At 46.8% G+C, this 21,456-nt stretch overlaps 1 protein-coding gene across 1 annotated transcript in view; it reads left to right on the top strand.

The window, feature by feature from the left end:
* The window catches only part of LOC144807625 (E3 ubiquitin-protein ligase TRIM39-like), a 313,986-nt gene that overhangs the window by 146,414 nt on the left and 146,116 nt on the right, over positions 1-21,456 (top strand). The window contains exons 2-3 of the mRNA XM_078673249.1: positions 14,199-14,294; positions 20,363-20,590. Of these exons, the coding sequence (XP_078529375.1) occupies positions 14,199-14,294; positions 20,363-20,590 (324 nt within the window). The remainder of the gene's footprint in view (positions 1-14,198; positions 14,295-20,362; positions 20,591-21,456) is intronic.

Below are 21,456 nucleotides of genomic sequence, written 5' to 3'. Positions count from 1 at the left end.
GAATTGGGAAAGAGGGCAGATAAATGGGTCAGAACCAGGATTAGGCCTAAGAATCAGGACAATAACCAGAAGAAGGAGTCTACCAAGCCTCAAGATAAGGGTGGGGATAAAAGTAAAGAAAAGACTTCCCCAGGGCCCCAAAACTCCAAGAATGACGGTGGGTCCCAAGACACTTAATCAACTGAGAAAAAGCCTTATTGTCATGCCTGTAAACAGGTTGGGCATTACAAAACAGACCGCTGTTGTCCCAAGAATGGCAATAAAGAAAATCTACCTCCAAAGCCAGCTCCAACACCTCCTGTTACTGTCAGCAGTAATCCCCCAGGAGGTGGGAGCACACTCAGGAATATGGGAGGGTTTACTTTTGGAGCCCAGGAGGAACCTGGCCTATCCAGGTCCCCATCCCCAAATAATCTTGTGTATGAGAATGGCATGGGGTTTGCCAACTTCTCTGATTGCCCAACAACCTTGAGCAAATATAGACAAGAACCCATCATCAATGGTTTGAAAGTTGAAGCTTTTAGAGACACAGGGGCTAGCATCACCATGGTGGCTGACTGTATAGTCCCCTCTAAACAACTTTTACCTGGTGCCACATACCAGGTAACAAACATTGATGGTATCCAAACAAATCATCCCATGGCAGTAGTAAGTCTCAGCTGGGGAGGTGTCACTGGCCCAAAGAGAGTGGCAGTGTCACCAAACTTGCCTGTAGACTGTCTACTGGGTAATGATTTGGAAATCTCAGCCTGGGCTGAGGTTGAACAGGAAATCCATTCTAGAATGGTAAACTCCAGTGGAAAGGTTAGTGGGGCTGTACTGGCTATAGCCCCAATTCAAGATATCCTCCCTGAAAAGGTTGGTAGGGCTGTGCAAGACTCAGCCCCATCTTTAGCAGAAGCTCTTCCTGAACAGAATAGCAAAGTTGTTATGGTAACAGCAGAAACCCAAACTGAGTCTCCTCCTGAAAAGGTTGGTGGGGCTGTGATGGCCACAGCCCAAACTCAAACAGATACGGTTGTTGTGAAGCCTGAAATGAGGGATCACTCCACCCAAACTGAGAGCATGGAGGAGGAAGAGAAATCTTCCCCTCACCAGACATTAGGACAGGATCAGCCTCCTCAGGGAACTGATCTTACCCCTGATGAAGGAGCTGTCCCAGAGGTTGTTAGGCCTGGCCTGACAGAGCCTCTGATGGCAGTGGACCCTTCTCAGGTGGGACCCAGTCTGGAGCAGGTAACCTGCCCCTCTCTACCTTGCCTTAGTCAGCCCAGGGCTGCAGAGGACAAGAAGGACAGTGAGACCCCCCAGGGCCCCTGTCAAATAAAGCACCCCCATCAACAGATTAGGGGCACCAAAACTAGTAGCTCTAGTAAGGTTAAAACTTTAAAAACTCCTGAGGGAGCCCCCTTAAAAACAGTTAGGGACCTCCCACAGATGGATTCTGTTGGGCACAGCCAAACCTGGGACCCAAAGGGCCCAAACCCGAACTGTCCCACCAGTAAGCCAAACAGAGGGACCCAGCCTCCAGCTTTAGGTAGCCAGAGGTTGACCCTGAGAGCACAGTGCAACTCAGTTGAAGAAAGAAAGGCACACATGGTGGAAGATAATTGGAGGAAGCTGAGCCCTAAATTAGTGGAGCCTCACTTCAATACTCCATATCCAAACCAGCCTTTAACTTTGCATAAACACACCCAAGGTAGTGATTCCCTATGGTGGAGACCCTCTAATACCCCAAGGGTGAGGGACTGCTTAGTGGACCATGAGACAGGGGGTACCCATGCTAGTGCAGGTACTTCCTTATATGGCCACTCAGGCAATATAGGCTTACCTGGACAAGGATAGCCTTATCTCCTTTCGTTTGGGGAGGGGGGTTGTGTAGGAAGGTGGCTACCTGACTATGGTTACCCCAGATTTTTTTGCCTTGTGTTTAGCTGGTTTTCGACTTAGTTGGCCCGGTTCCCTGCTAATCAGGGCCCAGGCTATCTGCTCTCTCTGTAAAATGGATTCCATGTACCCTAGGTACATACCACAATTGGAAATGGACTCCTTGTCAGCCCCTGTACCATGCACTATAGGTGCTCAGGGCATAGGTGCCACCAAGGCCTACCAGGGGCTGCAGCATATCTTTTGCCACCCCTGGCTGGTTCTTAAATTGACACAACTGGCTTATCCCTCAGCTGGGGCAAGTTGGTGCAATCACCTCTTGCTTAGGTATAGTATACCTATATCTAAACCTATATCTGGACACATATAAACCTGTGAGCCACTCCTATGGAAGGCCCTATCGATCCTGAGGGCAGAGTGCGTGGTTTAATGTGAGATGGAGCTCGAGCATGAGCTGAGCCTGTCTGCAGCTGTCGGGAACAACTCCCTAAGCTGTTCCGGGATAATGCCATACCATATACTCTTAAAGCGCATTATAATCCTCGCGGTTATATGTCATCTTTGGTTTGGCTTTATCAAAACATGTCGTGTAAGGTGTCATACGATTTGGAATACTATCCCCTCGACAGTTCTGTCGACGGGGATAGCATTCCACCCTTCTGGAGGGAGAAGACATGTTACTTTACTGAAACGCGGTTGATTCCTAAAAGAGCCTCAGATCCACAAAATGGATGCTTCTGCCACAGACACAAGCCTGACCCCCTGAAGCTGACCGAAACTCAGCCAAGGGGGACTGGACAAAGGATTTCCTGCCACAGGGAGGTGTCACACCACCCCAGACAGGAGATAGTGGATTGTAGCAGGGAGGTTTGAAAGAAACCAGACACTGCCTGGGGAGCACAAGGCTTCCCCTTGCATAATCCGGTCAAACCGGTTCTGGGGCACTCCAGTCCCAGCGCGGCCTGGATCAAAGGAAAGGGGTGTAACCACCCCCTTCCTGGGTCCCATCCATAGGAGGGGACCTAGCATGTAATCCAGCCCCCTAGATTGGTATAAGAATGGGAGCAGTGCCAATGCACTTCAGATTATCCTGACGAAACATAAGAAACGAAACTGTGGACCCTTCGACATCCTACTCGACGTAGAAGACTGAAGAATCTCCCTTGTGGTCAAGGAGTGACCACCCTGTGCAAACAGGCACCATCCAGCACCTCGACGTCTGCTTTGTTGCAGTTCTCGCCGGAACTCGAGCGACAGAGATTGACGAGATCAAGCTTGCCTGCCTTCCTACAGCCCGATTCACAGTCCCTGCAGAGCTGAGACCCGTGGAGGCGACCGGAAGCGTGGGAGCCGCCATCTTGAAAAGACCACGAGACGCTGACCGTGCAGCCCACGAGTGACCCTCGAAGCTGTACATCGGGGTTTGAGAAGCCCCAACCCTGAGCCACTCTTGCACCGAAGCTCACCCCTCCACACTCGACGAGTGCTGCGTGGGGCCCTTCTGCTTTCTTTGGCTCAACGCGTTGGCCCGGTCACTTGCCAGCTGGCTTGTGGTCCCTGTGCCGACGAAAACCTAAATACGACTTGTGATTCTGGTTGCTCCAGACTTGCACCAGCTCCCCTGAAAAGGAGCCCCCGCTCTGACCTTCCTGGTCCGAGTGAGAAGCAATCTTCCAGTCCTGCGTGGATTGCTCTTGCCAAGTGTTGTTTGCTCCAATCTTGAAGCCGACTGCGCCGACAGCGAGAGCCTACGTGGGACAGATCGTGACCTGCTCCTGGACGTCGCAGATGCCCCAGAGCCCACGTGGCAGCGGAGAGAAGCTCCTCGACAACCACCTGATTGTGCCTGACATTGCCTGGTTCCTTCCTGTGAAGGACTGTGCTAATTAAGCCCAGCGGTGCCAGGGAACAACACCTATAACCTTCGTGGGATACCTGATTCGGCCCACAAGTGACAGAGACACGGGAGACTTCCTTCGGCGTCAGAGATCAGAGTTTATTACTGCAGGGAGGCAAAAGTCGCTAGAAGTACAACAGCGTGTAGGTTCTACGAATCTGCTTCAATTCCATATGTGAGTCGCTCTCTTTTATATAAGATTTTGCCATTGCATAACATGTGAACAAACGGTTACAACCCAGTTCCCACAATAAACCAATAAAAGGGTCGCTTTCATGTTTTCAGAACCCCGGAACATAATTACAGTAACATTACCAGTTCCCAACTGTAAAGGCACATTTTCCCATCATGAGGCACATTCCACTTGAGTTGTAAATGAGCAAGAGTAAAGAGACAAGAACAGCTGCTAGGAAGTCAGGCACACCTAAAGAGAAGAGTGTGGGGGTAATATTGGAAACATGATCATAGGATCAAAGAGCTTGATCCCAGCACATGCACGGCTGAAACAATAGGCCGGTACGGCAAGATTACCCTCAAGCTGAGCCATTTGCCTCTGCAGTGTCATTCCTCCGGTCATAAAGACGCATGAAAGGAATATGCGTCTTCCGTATGGCTTGGGAACTAACAGGTCACGATGCGGACAGTTGCCTGTTCACTGACTACGTGAGGGCAAGAAACAAAATGGATGCCGTATCTAAAATGGAACCCAAGGGTTCAGATGTAGAAACACGTAAATAAGGCGAAACAAGTCAGGTAGTGTAGTGAAAACGCGTACATTTACCGAACTCGCCATTTACGGTTCATAGATACCAAACTCGTCCATATTCGGTAATGCCCAAACCACCGTAACGATTTTCACGGAACCTCAGACGCTCCTTTTGCCCTCATGTAGGCAAGCACTAGTCGAAATCAGAGTCGATCTCGATATTCATCAGATCATTCAGGTGTTGCTGGAACATTATTCTATCCATCAATGCCTCTCTGGAAACAGATGGCCTTCTTATACACGTTGTATCACAAAGGCCACATAAGGCAGGACCACACTGTATTCAAAGACAACACGTGAACAGGAACGTCACAACAACCCCTATAATCATCAGAATCTTCCAACCCCAGGTCGACATTAGGCCCCAAAACCATCCTAGAAGCGTCCAATCTCCCTCGTCCACGTGTATGGACTCCGAGATTTTGTGCAACTTGGAGATGGCTTGATAAACCGTTGGAGCGTTATCAGGTATGAATATGCAGCAGCTCGAATGGATGACCTTACACACACCTCCTCTATCTGCTAGAACAATGTCTAGAACCATACGGTTCTGTAACGTCATAAGCCTATCCGCTTGTAGCTCTGCTGTCAAATTACCAAGGGCACTTGCGGTTATGTTAGCAGTTGACTCTACTACACGAGTTAACTGTCTCAGATTTCTGCTATTGACCATAGGGCCCCAAAACGGTAGGAAACCCTTGAAGAAGTCTCCTGCTTCTTGACCGGAAGTATCCTCTTTACTAATGACGCCTCTCACAACTCTGGTTTTGTGATAGTCGGCGGCAACAGTGAAAGTCGGGGGCAAGAGATTTGCAATATAGCAGGTACCTGAGAAGTCGTGTGGTAACCACGTATATGCTCGATCATAACATACAAAATAGGTAACCTTGGCAGTTAAGAAGACAGGGGAAGAGAGCATCGGTAGAACGTAAGTATCCGCACAAGCGCTCTTCCCAAGCCGGGCTCTTGGATTTCGGCCATGACCTTGCAGACAAAAGTGGCCTAGGTGAGGTACAATCCAGATTGGAGATGAGCTTTTAAGCTGCCTATCACCCACTGATATACTATACTCAGCCTCACTAAGGTACTTGTAGGCCTGCACTTCCTCCTCTGGGATAAGTGAAGGATCAAAAATGTCTCTATTAAGATCAGCAATCGCTGTCGCCAAGGACTTATGGTATGGGCCAGGACCAAAACTTGCTGAGCGTGGCTCTCGGTGGGGGTAGGAATCTAGTGCACTATGGAACATGATTTGGAATGCCCGAGCTGACCCTTGGGGACTGTACGGAAGAACAAAATACGGGATACCCCTGTCCATGGTATGTGGCATTAGCCCACACACCCAACAATTTGTAGTATTTACCACCAACTGATGCTGATGCAAAAGTTGCACAAAAGAATTGTTTCTAAATTCCGCACGTCTGACTTGCTCATGTTGGGGCAGTATGTGAAAAGAATGTGGAGAAACAGTAGAGACGAAATTGAGAACATGAGAAGGAGAGGTAGGTAAGGCAGAAGGCAGCAATGATTGAAAACCAAAGTATACTCCACCCACCAGCAGCATAGAAACAGTTAGGAACAATATGAAAACCTGTAGCAAGAAGCATTTTGTACGCAACACCTTATCTAATGCAGATCTTTGCGCCGACATTTTCTCTCTTTCCGACAGCTTAGAAAATTCCATCCTCTAACGACCGTCCGCGACGTTCTTGACGCACTCCGTTCTGTGTAGCGATTATCAATTCCCAGGAGTTCCTGGAAATTGACAAAAGAAACCGACCTAGTGTCGATAACTGCTAAACAGAAGAAAGTACCCGCACGGCCCTACGGCCAACCCGGATGATAGGTTCTAGATAAATTGAACATTCAATTTACTATAAAGTTCTTGGCTGCACGGAAAAGGGAAAAAGGTACATCATATAAAATGTCCACAATATTCAGGGTAAATGTGGAATCCAAAAATAACAAACAATTATTTTATTAGTCTTTTGTGCGTGGGCGAAGAAAGTATCGGCTGCTCCCAGGGTGAGTCTGATCTTCAAACAGTGAATTGGATGGCAAATGAGTGTTCGATTGTTCAGACAATTGTTCAGCACTTGAAGTTTTCAAGGTTGATGGAAAGGAAATTGGTTGAGGGGAATCAACAAGGGTGCCAGATATGGGCTGAGCTTCGCTGAACGGGACAAAGCGTAGTGGAGCGTCGGTCTCGGACGAGGAAAAACCCTTTTTTATCCAAGTATCCGCCGGCAAAGGGAGCGGGACTTTCTTGGTGTGGGTGGCATGTACCCAATGCTTCCGTCCCTCCAGCCGAACTGCCGTCCTTGTTGCCAGTAGCACCTGGAAGGGTCCCACAAACCTCGGCTCAAGGTTTCGTTTTCGTCCGAAGTTACGGGTGAGGACCCAGTCCCCTGGTTGCAGCCGATGACCAGGACCCTCTGTTTGTGACGGCAGAGCCTCAAAGACCTGTTGATGAATCAAACTCAATTTAGCAGTCAGATCATGGAGATAATCAATCAGCATGGGATATTCAATTCTACCAAATTCTTTAGGCCTCGGGACTCCCCAAATATTAGCAGGACGGCCGAACACAATCTCATATGGGCTAAGCCCTACTCGAGAGTGCACAGTTGCAATGGTCGATAAGAGAGCTAGAGGCAAAGCATCTGGCCATGATAAACCAGTTGTTGCCTGAATTTTTGCAAGTTTCAGTTTCAGGGTGCCATTGTATCCGTCCACCAAACCCGCTGACTGAGGATGATTAGCACTATGAAATTTCTGTACTATACCTAAACCACGACACACACTCTTCATCACACTTCCCACAAACTCACTTCCGTTGTCCGACCATACAATCCGAGGCATGCCGTATCTGGGGAAATACTCTTTGAGCAGAATTTTTGCTGTGGATAGGGCAGTATTATCCTTAAGGGGGTAAGCCTCAATCCATCTGGAGAACGCACATACTACAACCAAAACATACTTCAAATTGTTGCATCTCTCCATATGGATGAAGTCCAACTGGATAACTTCGAAAGGGTATTTAGGAGGGGCAAAATGACCAGGTGAAGTGGGAGTGCCCTTCCCGGGATTATACATCAAACACACCATACAATTCTTAACCACTCTCACTGCACATTTAGTAATACCATCATTCTTCCATACAGGAGACAACAACTTGCATATGCCTTTTGCGCTTATGTGTGCTGTACCATGAGCCATTGTAACAACAGCGAGCACATATGCATCCGGTAACATCCATCTCTGTTTTTCCGACAACTCAACCCAACATCCATTCTCATCCAACTTCCCCGTGCTCTCTTTCCATTTAGTCTTTTCCGTCTCAGTGGCCTCATTCTGTATTCCCTTCACACTCTCAACTGTGTCTTCACACATACTAGTCTCCGTTGGCCATCTCACTGAACTCGTAACATACATCCGATTTGTCAGATCTTTAGCTGTCTCCTTAGCAATCTCGTCTGCAAACGCATTACCACGACCAACATCATCCGTCACTTTCCGATGCGCACTACATTTGATTATTGCCACCTGCTTAGGCAATGTAAGTGCATCTAGAAGGTCGTTCACAAGCTGTCCATGCTGAATCTTTGTGCCATGCGACGTTAAGAATCCTCTTTCTCTCCACAATCGCCCAAAACTGTGCGCCACACCAAAAGCATACTGGCTGTCGGTAAACACATTCACCCGTTTTCCTCTGGACAACACACACGCTCTTGTCAAGGCGATCAGCTCAGCAGCCTGAGCCGAATTCTGACTCAATCTTGCAGTTTCTACAACCGTACTCAATGTCACTACAGCATACGCGGTCGTCACATCACCATTCGGCAACTTAAAACAGGAACCATCCACATACAAAGTACCATCGGGATCTACCAATGGAGTATCTTTCAGGTCAATACGACCCTTTGTTTCCTCCTCAGTTCTTAGATAACAGTCATGTGGTGCTTCACCACTTGACTCCATGTTGATCGGCAACAATGTTGCTGGGTTCAACACATTACACCGTTTTATGCGTATGTGACTAGCCAGTAACGTCAACTCATACCCAGACAACCTTGCGCTCGTCAAATGTTGAGTTTTCGTTCGGTTCAAGAGAGTGTCAACTGCATGCGGAACCATCACCGTAAGCATATTATCCATGACCAGACCTGCGGACTGTCGAATGGACGCCGCGGCTGCCGCTGTTGCTCTTAAACAACTCGGCAAAGCTCTAGCTACTGGGTCTAAGGTCAAAGAAAAATATGCGCATGGGCGCTGTTTGTCACCAAATTGTTGCGCCAGAACACTCAACGCACAACCATCCCTCTCGTGAACGTACAGTGTAAACGGCTTACTGTAATCAGGAGTACCTAACACAGGAGCCGAACACAACGCATCACGTAATTCAGAGAAACTTTTCTGACACTCTTCAGTCCATGGCAAAAGAGTCGGAACATCCTTGCACGTGAGAGCTAACAATGGTTTCGCCAATAGTGAAAAATTTGGGATCCATTGTCTGCAGTATGACGTAATACCTAGAAAGGCACGTACATCTCTCTGAGTTTTAGGCACAGTCATTCGAGAAATCGCTGCAATTCTCTCTGGGGTCAACCTTCTCCCTTCTTTTGCCAATAAGTGACCTAAGTAGGTTACTTCTTGGCAACAATATTGCAGCTTGGAAGGTGACACCTTGTGATGTAAGTCATGTAGATAGCGCAATAGTGATACTGTAGCCGTTTTGCAAATAGTCTCCGTATCAGCTGCCACTAATAGGTCGTCAACGTATTGAATCAAAGCCGCACCCGTCGGTAACACAAATGCATCCAGTTGACTTTTAAGTGCCTGGCTATAGATCGACGGACTTTCACAATAGCCTTGTGGTGCGCGTTTTAGTCTGAAACTGCGACCACCTAATGAAAATCCGAATAGGTCTCTGCTTTCCTCAGCGATCGGGATACTAAAGAAAGCATTCTTTAGGTCGATCACCGTGAACCAGGAGGCAGAAGCTGGAATCAGAGTCAGCAAAGCGGTGATATCAGGGACCACGGGAAATTGTGGAATCACGATTTTATTCACCTCTCTCAAATCGATTATGAAACGGTACACAGGAGGTTTAGATGGATCAGTGCGTTTTAAAATTGGTAGTACAGGACTATTACACACATTTCCTCGAGTTTCTTCAACGACATCCTTTTTGATCAGGTCGTGTACAATCGCTAATAGCGCCCGTTCTCCCTCAATGGAGATACGATACTGTGGTATACGTGGCAGTCGCACATTTGGTTTCAGCTTGATCATATAAGGTGGGATGTCCAAGAGACCCACGTCATTGGGACCTGTGGCCCATAGAGACGCAGGAAGGGAGCTCAATTCCGGTGGGAATTTATCGATCGACAAGTACATAGGAGAGATTACTCTCTGACCTAATGTAAGCTCCACTCCTTCAGGGGAGCAATACAAAGTCGCATATAACCGTTTTAACAAATCCAAGCCCAAAAGATTCTCACCACAACCAGTAGATAGAATCAATGGAGCCTCTAGCTCACGAGGGCCAATCGTAAGTGGCAAAGGGCTGGAAACAGGATTGCTAACAGGGGCGCCAGAGAATCCAACAGAAACATTTGTTAAGCCAGACAAAGGTGCGCCAGGGAGTTTCGAATGCATGATGGAACTTTTCGTCGCACCAGTGTCTAACAGAAAAGGCTCAACTACGCCAGAAGTAGCTACTGCGACGTAAGGCCCACTCTGATCAACCGGAACTGATACTACTCCCTCTCTTTGTCGGTGGCTGTCCTAGTAATGATCATTTGCAACAGTCTCATGTTCAACGTAGTAATCGTCCACATGATATTGTGTAGATCTAACTGACCCCGCATTTCGCTGGTCAAAACAATTATTCGTATCTGATGAATTCTGAGGGCGATCATTCTGATTGTGAATGGTACCGCGGCCTCTACCTCGAGATGCCTGCTGAGGACCACCACGGCTTCCTCGTGACGATACACCATTAAGACGGTCACGCAAAGCGGGACAGTCGTATTTTATGTGACCCTCCCTTCTACAATACGCACACTGATTATACCCAAGTGTAGATCTATAGTCAGAGGAGTCAGAACGTGGCTGTGTTCTGGAGGACTGTGATTGTGGTCTATATTGCTGTTGCGACTCATTTTGATTCGAACGTGGAGGATACGCTTGCTGCAACAAAACCTTCGTTTTGAGCTCTTTCGTTTTCTTATCTACACGATCACTTTCTTCTTTCTCCCTATTCTCATAATATTGAGCCATTGCTAATATCTGTGCAGTGGTTGAGACAGCCCATGCACTTTCTGAATTTTTCAATTTGTTGCATAGTTCAGGCAACAAATTTAATACGAATTTATCGACAAATAAACGTTGGCCTCCCTCAGTGCCCATATCCTGACCGCTATGATCGACAAATGCCTCTTCAAACCTAGTGAAGAAATCGGAGACACTCTCGTCCTTCTTTTGCTTACAAGCTGATAATTTATCCCAGTTCACTCTCATCGCCGGCATAAGCGTTTTCATGAGCGTAATTATTTTCTGAGGCAGTTCCAAAATTAACTGCTCAGGTTTAGCCCCACCAACTTGTAGTCCATCAGCCGCTATTAATGCAGCCCAATCACCACCTAACTCATTCGCATGATTTTCCTGACGAATTCTCGCCCAAACCGGCTGTGGTACTACATTACCGAACAGCATGTCGATGTCGGCAAGGTTCATAATGGTAGCATCTACCAATTGGGACAACTCGTTATAATAACCCGCCGGATTCTTGCGTGGATCAGGCAAGGACTGTTTGACCTGCAAGACTTCTGATCGCTTCCATGGGAGGTGTATCCAAACTCTTTGGAAATGTGGCAAAACTGGGGGATTGGCAGCAGGAGCACCTGGCATCCATACTGGCGGAACCTCTCTCATAGGATACTGACCAGGAGCCGCTTTCCAATTCTCAGAGTCGTCATCAAACGACACTCGAGAAGGCACTGTCGACCTATGGGCTAACAATCGCTCTAAGGCACGTCGTACATCTCCACCTACAATCATACCATTCGAAAATTGACTTTGAAGTTCAATCATATCGGGCGGTACGGTATCTAAATCATCATTATACTATTGCTCCCTCAAAAAATTACACATTTCTTCGAACACGAATCTCTGTGTAGGCTCATTAAACTGAGAAAACGTGTCGAAGACCACACGTGGAGGGTAATTAACAGGATGTCTTATCCACCTATGTGTCATTGTCCCTAACGTCTCTCTCTCCCTTCCACCAGGGATTTGACTTCGTCTCTGAGAAGTTTCAGAAACGCTGGGTGGTAGTATCGATCCAGATAGTGGTGAATAGAGCGTAGCAACAGTATTAGGGATACGGGTACGAGCAGAAGGAGAAGAAGGAAAAAGAACAGGAGCGACAATATTAGAAGTGAACGTAGGAACAGTAGAGACAGACGAGACAGTCGAAGTAGCAGAAACTAGCGGTTGAGGAGGTACAGGCAAAGGTGCAGTAGGAATAGGAACAGGTAGTGGGACAAACGCAGCATTAACAACGGGCTGACCAGCAGCCGCCGGAACAACAGGAGGGACAACAGGAGGAACGACAGGCGGGACTACTGGAGGAACTACAGGGGCTGTAGCACCCTGTGCATAAGGAGGTGGCGATTTCATCAAATACGCTAACAGGGGATCCTCCTTCGAATCCTCTTCTTTCTTATCAAAACTAGCTGGTAAAACCGGATAACATTTGTCTATCCTCATATGATGTAGTCTAGTGGAAACTTCTATTTCTTTCTCTTCTTTATCTCGCTGACATTGCTGTACAACTTGCATTATCGGAACAAAACCTTCTCTTCGATCCTTTTTAAGCTGTTTGATTTCTTTCTGCTTGGCCTCTTTACGCCACAACCGAAAAGAATCAAACATAGCTGGCCTAGCTTTCCTTTTAAATAATTTAGCTTCAAGATTATCTAAAATCGTAAGTTCAAAACTTCCATGCGGTGGCCAACTAAGGACACCATCTTTTTTCGTGTAACGGACCCAATATTTATTATAGATAATAGGACCCACACCATGTCGACTATAGAGCTCATATGTCGGAGTTCCAACTGGAGGTATCCGACACGAGTCCTCCAACCGGGAATCCTTGTTGCAACATTTAAGAAAACCAAGAAATCCGCTATGGCTAGGCATCGTGCACACTAACCTAGTATCAAACTTCAAGGGTTACCGAAGCACTAATTCTTCGTGGAAGACAAAACCCTCGGTTTTTGGCAATTGCAATTGTCAAATAACAACTAAGGACCAACAACTAAGAACCACAAATGCAATGGAACCATGCATACAACAAAGCTTAAAAAAACTCGACAACAACTAAGGACTGGGAGCGACCCACCTGGTTCCACCCTGGTCACTGCTGAGAGACCCAGACTCTGTCCCCTCTGCTTTCAGGTACTTTTCTACTTTGATCCACCCTTGGATCACACCGGACACTTCTCCTTCACATCGCCTGCGGCCTCTTCAGCTTCAAGCACCAAGAACCTGCGTGACGAAACCCGACGCCACTTCGACCCTGTGCACCCGCTTCCTGTGGGTGAGGTAACATTGCAACGCTGGTGTTCCTACACTGGTACACACCTCTAGGGCCTGTGTCTAAAGTTTTGTCCTTCTAGGTTCAGCGGAAGTGTCCTTAAACTCTATTTGTGTAACGTTTACGCACCATTGACATTGCATTGGTGCAAGCCGCTTTTTACGTGCTGCACCCGAATCCCACGGGCTTGTCCCGACTTCAGCATTACTAGTCCTGACTGCTCCCAGCGATTCCCCAGGCCCTAGGCCTGACCATTGTTCGTTTGGTATCTCTTATACCACTTTTTTAATATATGGTTTGAGTGGCCCCTAGGGCTCATCCATAACTGTGCAACTTCTATATGTTATATTGTGCTTTTGTTTAAACGCTTGTGCCTCTTTACTCATAAAGAGTACTGAGGATTACTTTTAGTAATAAATGCATATATTTTTATAACATATACTTGTGTGGTGTCCTTTCATTTGATATTACAGGATTGTGATTGGTAAAACAGCTCGCTTAACACGACCTTTTGAGTTAAGCCTTTAAGGCTGCTTAGACCATGCTACCCTTAGGATAGCTTGTCTATAAGGTTGACTTACAACCTGACACCACAAAGATTGTTTGGACTGATACAAGGTGCCCTCAGAACTGAGGACAGCATATATCAGGCCAACTTCTCACAGGCAGCAAGTGGATCAGGCTGGAACTGGAGTCCACAGGCAAGTAGCGGGTTAGGATTGGCTGGTACTTAAAGTCTGGGGGCCTGATTCACAAAGGCAAACTTAGACCACAAGTTTACGTTTTGACCTGAAGTTTAAGTTTAGACCTAAAGTCTAACTTTACTGGTAGAAAAGTTAGGCTTTGGTCTGAGTTTATACCTAAAGTCTAACATAGACCAAATGTCTAACTTTACTGGCAGTAAAGTTAGACTTCCGTTCTGAACTTAGACTTTTGATCTAAGTTTACCTTTGTGAATCGGGCCCCGGGCTTGTGCAGTTGTCCCTTTTGTGATTCCACTCCCTATCCATATTTACATATTTCTTGCAATCTCATCTCTGCAGGTAAAACTTCAAGAGCGGCTGCGTCCTCTGAAGAAGGATGAGGAATATATTCTGGAGTCTAAAGCCAAGGAAGAGGAACAATATAAAACCATGAGGGTGAGTGTCAGCAGTGAATTCTGTGTGTTTGTTCATGTCTGTGCCCTTGTATGTGTGGACCTGTTAAAACCGATGAGTCCCCAAAAGAATGGGTTATCATCCCCACCAGGTAAATTCACTGACCAGAGTCACTGCCATGGATATTGGGACAAGTGTAGTGGGCTCAAAGACAATTTCTACAATAGAACTTTTCTCAGTTCCTCTGTGAGTGCACACACTAATGTGTGCCTCCAGGAGGTTATGTATGCACAGAGCAGAGATATGCATCTGTGAGTATATGCATGCATCTATGCATCTGTGAGTGCGCACACTAATGTGCACATCTGTTTGAGTGTGTGCCTCTGTGAGGCATGTATGCACGGTGCAGAGATATGAATCTGTGAGTATGTGCATGCATCTGTGAGTGCGCACACTAATGTGTTCATCTGTGTGAATATGTGCCTCAGTGAGGTTATGTATGCACGAAGCAGCGATATGAATCTGTGAGTGTGTGCATGCATCTGTGAGTGTGCACACTAATGTGCACATCTGTAAGAGTGTGTGCCTCAGTGAGGTTATGTATGCACGAAGCAGCGATATGAATCTGTGAGTGTGTGCATGCATCTATGCATCTGTGAGTGCGCACACTAATGTGTGCATCTGTAAGAGTGTGTGCCTCTGTGAGGCATGTATGCACGGTGCAGAGATATGAATCTGTGAGTATGTGCATGCATCTGTGAGTGCGCACACTAATGTGTTCATCTGTGTGAATATGTGCCTCAGTGAGGTTATGTATGCACGGAGCAGAGATATGCATCTGTGAGTATGTGCATGCATCTATGCATCTGTGAGTGCGCACACTAATGTGTGCATCTGTAAGAGTGTGTGCCTCTGTGAGGCATGTATGCACAGAGCAGAGATATGCATCTGTGAGTATGTGCATGCATCTATGCATCTGTGAGTGCGCACACTAATGTGTGCATCTGTAAGAGTGTGTGCCTCTGTGAGGCATGTATGCACGGTGCAGAGATATGAATCTGTGAGTATGTGCATGCATCTGTGAGTGCGCACACTAATGTGTTCATCTGTGTGAATATGTGCCTCAGTGAGGTTATGTATGCACGAAGTAGCGATATGAATCTGTGAGTGTGTGCATGCATCTGTGAGTGTGCACACTAATGTGCACATCTGTTTGAGTGTGTGCCTCTGTGAGGTTATGGAGAAGAGATATCCAGCTGTGAGTATGTGCATGCATCTATGGATCCGTGAGTCTGCACACTAATGTGCACATCTGTGCGAATATGTGCCTCTGTGAGTTTATGTATGCATGGAGTAGCAATATCCGTCTGTGAGTATGTGCATGAATCTGTGAGTGCGCACACTAATGTGTGCATCTGTGTGAACATGTACCTCAGTGAGGTTATGTATGCACGAAGCAGAGATATGAATCTATGCATCTGTGAGCGCGCACGCTAATCTGTGCATCTGTGTGAGTGTGTGCCTCTGAGGTTATGTATGCATGGAGCAGAGATATCCAGCTGTGAGGATGCACATGCTTTTTTGAGTGTGCACACTAATTTGTGCATCTGTGTGAATGTGTGTCGCTGTGAGGTTATGCATGCACAGAGCGGAGGTATCCATCGTTGAGTATGTGCATGCATCTGTGAGTGCATACACTAATGTGCGCATCTGTATGAGTGTGTGCCTCTGTGAGGTTATGTATGCATGGAGCCGAGATATCTAGTTGTGAGTATGCACATGCTTTTTTGAGTGTGCACACTAATTTGTGCATCTGTATGAGTGTGCGCCTCTGTGAGGTTATGCATGCACAGAGCGGAGATATCCATCTGTGAGTATGTGCATGCATCTATGCATTTGTGAGTGTGAGCACTAATGTGCGCATCTGTATGAGCGTGTGCCTCTGTAAGGTTATGTATGCATGGAACGGAGATGTCCATCTGTGAGTATGCACATGCTTTTTTGAGTGTGCACACTAATTTGTGCATCTGTATGAGTGTGTGCCTCTGTGAGGTTATGCATGCACAGAGCGGAGATATCCATCTGTGAGTATGTGCATGCATCTATGCATTTGTGAGTGTGCGCACTAATGTGCGCATCTGTATGAGCGTGTGCCTCTGTAAGGTTATGTATGCATGGAACGGAGATGTCCATCTGTGAGTATGCACATGCTTTTTTGAGTGTGCACACTAATTTGTGCATCTGTATGAGTGTGTGCCTCTGTGAGGTTATGCATGCACAGAGCGGAGGTATCCAGCTGTGAGTATGTGCATGCATCTATGGATCCGTGAGTCTGCACACTAATGTGCACATCTGTGCGAATATGTGCCTCTGTGAGTTTATGTATGCATGGAGTAGCAATATCCGTCTGTGAGTATGTGCATGAATCTGTGAGTGCGCACACTAATGTGTGCATCTGTGTGAACATGTACCTCAGTGAGGTTATGTATGCACGAAGCAGAGATATGAATCTATGCATCTGTGAGCGCGCACGCTAATCTGTGCATCTGTATGAGTGTGTGCCTCTGAGGTTATGTATGCATGGAGCAGAGATATCCAGCTGTGAGGATGCACATGCTTTTTTGAGTGTGCACACTAATTTGTGCATCTGTGTGAATGTGTGTCGCTGTGAGGTTATGCATGCACAGAGCGGAGGTATCCATCGTTGAGTATGTGCATGCATCTGTGAGTGCGCACACTAATGTGCGCATCTGTATGAGTGTGTGCCTCTGTGAGGTTATGTATGCATGGAGCCGAGATATCTAGTTGTGAGTATGCACATGCTTTTTTGAGTGTGCACACTAATTTGTGCATCTGTATGAGTGTGCGCCTCTGTGAGGTTATGCATGCACAGAGCGGAGATATCCATCTGTGAGTATGTGCATGCATCTATGCATCTGTGAGTGCGCACACTAATGTGCGCATCTGTATGAGCGTGTGCCTCTGTGAGGTTATGCATGCACAGAGCGGAGATATCCATCTGTGAGTATGTGCATGCATCTATGCATTTGTGAGTGTGCGCACTAATGTGCGCATCTGTATGAGTGTGTGCCTCTGTGAGGTTATGCATGCACAGAGCGGAGATATCCATCTGTGAGTATGTGCATGCATCTATGCATTTGTGAGTGTGCGCACTAATGTGCGCATCTGTATGAGCGTGTGCCTCTGTAAGGTTATGTATGCACGGAGCGGAGATGTCCATCTGTGAGTATGCACATGCTTTTTTGAGTGTGCACACTAATTTGTGCATCTGTATGAGTGTGTGCCTCTGTGAGGTTATGCATGCACAGAGCGGAGATATCCATCTGTGAGTATGTGCATGCATCTATGCATTTGTGAGTGTGCGCACTAATGTGCGCATCTGTATGAGCGTGTGCCTCTGTAAGGTTATGTATGCATGGAACGGAGATATCCATTGTAAAGTATGTGCATGCATCGATGCTTCTGTGAGTGCACACACTAATGTGCGCATCTGTGTGACTCTGTGCCTCCGTGAGGTTATGTATGCACGAAGCAGAGTTATCCATCTTTGAGTATGTGCATGCATCTAAACATTTGTGTGAGAGCACACTGTGCGCTTCTGTGAGAATGTGCCTTTGTGAGGTTATGTGTGCATGGAGCTGAGATATCCATCTGTGAGTATGTGCATGCATCTATGCATCTGTGAGTATGCACATGAATGTGTGCTTCTGTGTGAATGTGTGCCTCTGTGAGGTTATGTATGCATGAGGCGGAGCTGTCCATCTGTGTGTATGTGCATGCATCTATGCATCTGTGTGCAAGTGTGAACATGCATTTGTGCATATGTATGAGTGTGTGCCTCTGTAAGTTTGTCTATGCATGCATCAGAACACTGTTCAGAGGGCCACGCGGCTACTGGACCCAACCGAGGTGTCTGAGGCCTTTTACTCGCGATGTCCCAGGGCCCGCCCTCCTATGGATCCTGTTCACCTGGGTCAAGCACCCCTTCTGCACCTAAATCTCACTAGGGTAGTGTAGCTCAAGCCTTCAAGGCTCCTTCGGGGAAAGATGCAGATCAGTGAACATGGCTCATACCTCAAAATGCGAGCATTGCGAACAATACATCAATGTGCAGTCAAATACTTGTTTTTATATAAAAAGAACTATTTTAATTCTAACTCTACACAAACAGATAAACAATGTAAAAAGCAATATTACAAACTCCTTGGGGTTGGGGCTCTTGTAGTTGTCAAGCCACTCTCTGTCCTCCCTCCTCAAGTGCAACAGGTTCAGTGTTATTCCCCATTCACTGATGGTCTCATCCAGGGAATGTAAATCAGTAAGTCGTACTCAAGAGTTCTTACCTTGGACTCTGTTAGTAAGTTCAGTCTCCAGAGTCTAGGGGTTTGAAGTACCAATGGCGGTATGTCCCCTGCGGTCTCAAAGGCCCAATTCTTAGTTTAACTATTCCGGTGGTAGGTAACCCTTCAGCGATGCAGCGTGGTCCTCTTCTGGATCGGCTACATCGGGCCGAGTGCAATCACACATGGCAGCACCTGGCAGACCCATTACAGCCCTCTACATGTATACTAGTGAAGCAGCTCAGGAATGCAACCCTCTACCTGTATACTAGTGGTACATTACAGAAGAGCAACTCTCTATCTGTATACTAGTGACACATCACAGGTGCACAATCCTCTACATGGACTCCAGTGACACAGCACAGGAGCACATCCTTCTACCAGCATACTAGTGACAGATACAGGAGCACAGCATTATAGCTTTATACTAGTGACAAAGCCAAGGAGCACAACCCTCTACCTGTATACTAGTAACACATACAGGAGCACAACCCTCTGCCTGTATACTAGTGACACATACAGGAGCACAACCCTCTACCCGTGACACAGCACATGAGCACAACCCTCTACCTGTGTACTAGTGATGCAGCACAGGAGCACAACCCTCTACCTATATAATAGTGACACAGCATAGGAGCACAGCCCTCTACCTGTATACTAGTGATACATATAGGAGCACAACCCTCTACCGTATACTAGTGACACATTCAGGAGCACGTCCCTCTACCTGTATACTAGTGACACATACAAGAGCACCGCCCTCCACCTGTATACTAGTGACACAGCACATGACAACAGCCTTCTACTTGTATACTAGTGACACATACAGGAGCACGTCCCTCTTCCTGTATACTAGTGACACTGCACAGGAGCATGACCCTCCACCTGTATACTAGTGACACATACAGGAGCCCAGGCCCCCAGCAGGATTGGAGACATACGTGACTCCACTGTATTCCCGATGGCGCACACCCTGTTATTCTACGCTAGGGTGTGATATACCTTATCTGATATCTCAAAGCCTCCTATCCTCGGATAGGACAAGATGTCAAACCAGCCTCTCCTCACCCATCCTCTGTAGGAATTCGTTGGGAATTACCTGAAGGAGCTGGAGCTGTAACATTGATTTATCTGGTAATTCTTGATTTCTCGTTTTCATAACACAAAACCCATAATCCTGGTATAATTTTGAGTATGAAATTACTACATTAGTAATTCCACATCACTCTCCATGGGGGTGATAGTCGGATACCCCCTGAGCGTCTCCTGGGCGAACACAGCCAATGTCTTTGCAGCACAGGGCAGCCCGCACTCCCCGCATCTTGTGTCTTCCATCCCAAGGACTGAAAGTTCCGGTTTCACCTCTTTTACATTCTCTCCTGTCAGTCACATCGACTCACACTTGATTTTAGCAGTCTCTCCACTCAGCCCGTCTCTGGGTCTTTGACTGTCTCTGCCTGCGGTGGGTTCTCTTCCTTCCACTCTCTCCATGGATCGAGCTTCTCAGCAGCTTCACAAATTCTGACGTCTCTACAGTTCGTGAGGTGTCGGAAGGAAGGGGGAGGGAAGGAGTGTGAGAAGGACAGAAGACGGTTGAAGGGAAGGTAGTAAGAGGTTGCAGGTCAGAAATTAGGAAAAGCACGCTAGCGTTCTGAGGAAACTATCAACCTCTCCACCTCCCTCTGGACTCCCACTCTAAGGATGGCTTGTAGAAAGCTTTTTAATATCTCTTTTCTTTGGTTCTCACAGGACACGTTAAGAATTGAGAAACAGAAAGTTGAATCTGAGTTTAAAAAACGGCAGCAACTCCTGAAAGAAAATAAGCAAACACTACATAAAACACTGGCGGATATGGAGAAGAAAATCACCAGGGTAGAAAATGCAAATATCACCAAACTGTCCAATCAAATCACCTCGCTCAATGCCCTGATAACGGAGACAGAAAAGTGTGTGGCGCCGGAGTGGGAACTCCTGAAGGTGAGATACTGTTTGGTAACTACAACAAAAGAAGGAAGTGGATTATTGATATTTTGCGCGCAGTGTTACATGTGTCGGCGGAACACACATGATCTTCTGTCAGGGTCAATGCACAGTGACTCCATGCACTCCGACAGGCACACAACAGACAGACAGACATTTCTATACTGTCCCTTTTATGCAGGGAGCCCAATACAAACATAAAAACAATTGACTTTACATTAACTTCTTACAGTGTCACATACAGGTCAATAACCCATCTCAATATGCAGATGAGTTGTTTTATATTTATGCATTTTGTTTGTATTATGGGCGTTGCAGCACACCAACCAATCCCAGTGACAGTAATTAACATAGGGAGACAAGGGAGTAGAATGTAAAAAACAGGATGAAAATGAGGTTCCGAGATTCTGAACCCGTTCGATAAAGGTCGTCGTATTGTGACGATCTTGGTATCAGCAGACCGCAAATGACGAGTGTGATATGTACGAGTGTTTTTGTCGTGTTCGAGTGATGGATTCACTATGAAATATGAGATTCCGTTCTGAAATCCGTGGGTTCCATTTTGTGTACGGCAGCCATTTTGTGGTTGCCCTCACATAGGCCGATGACCACGGCCGAACGAGTCTTTTAGTACATGTACCCCTTGAGCTGACTTTTGAATGACCCGAGCAAAGCTGACTCTCCTGCCTGAGGCTAAACCTGTTAGGCCAGTTTCTTTCCCAGAAGCCGATCGAGATTAAGCATCAAAGCACAGGACATCGTAAACCTTTTATTACACACAACTATGTCTTATCTTGCTCACACCTGTTTCTGCTCCTTACTTTATGGCTCGTTTACGATGAGGAGGTTCCCATTTTTATTAG

Source organism: Lissotriton helveticus, unplaced genomic scaffold, assembly GCF_964261635.1.
Source record: "Lissotriton helveticus unplaced genomic scaffold, aLisHel1.1 SCAFFOLD_463, whole genome shotgun sequence".
Taxonomy (NCBI): domain Eukaryota; kingdom Metazoa; phylum Chordata; class Amphibia; order Caudata; family Salamandridae; genus Lissotriton; species Lissotriton helveticus.
This window is presented reverse-complemented; position numbering and strand designations above follow the sequence as displayed.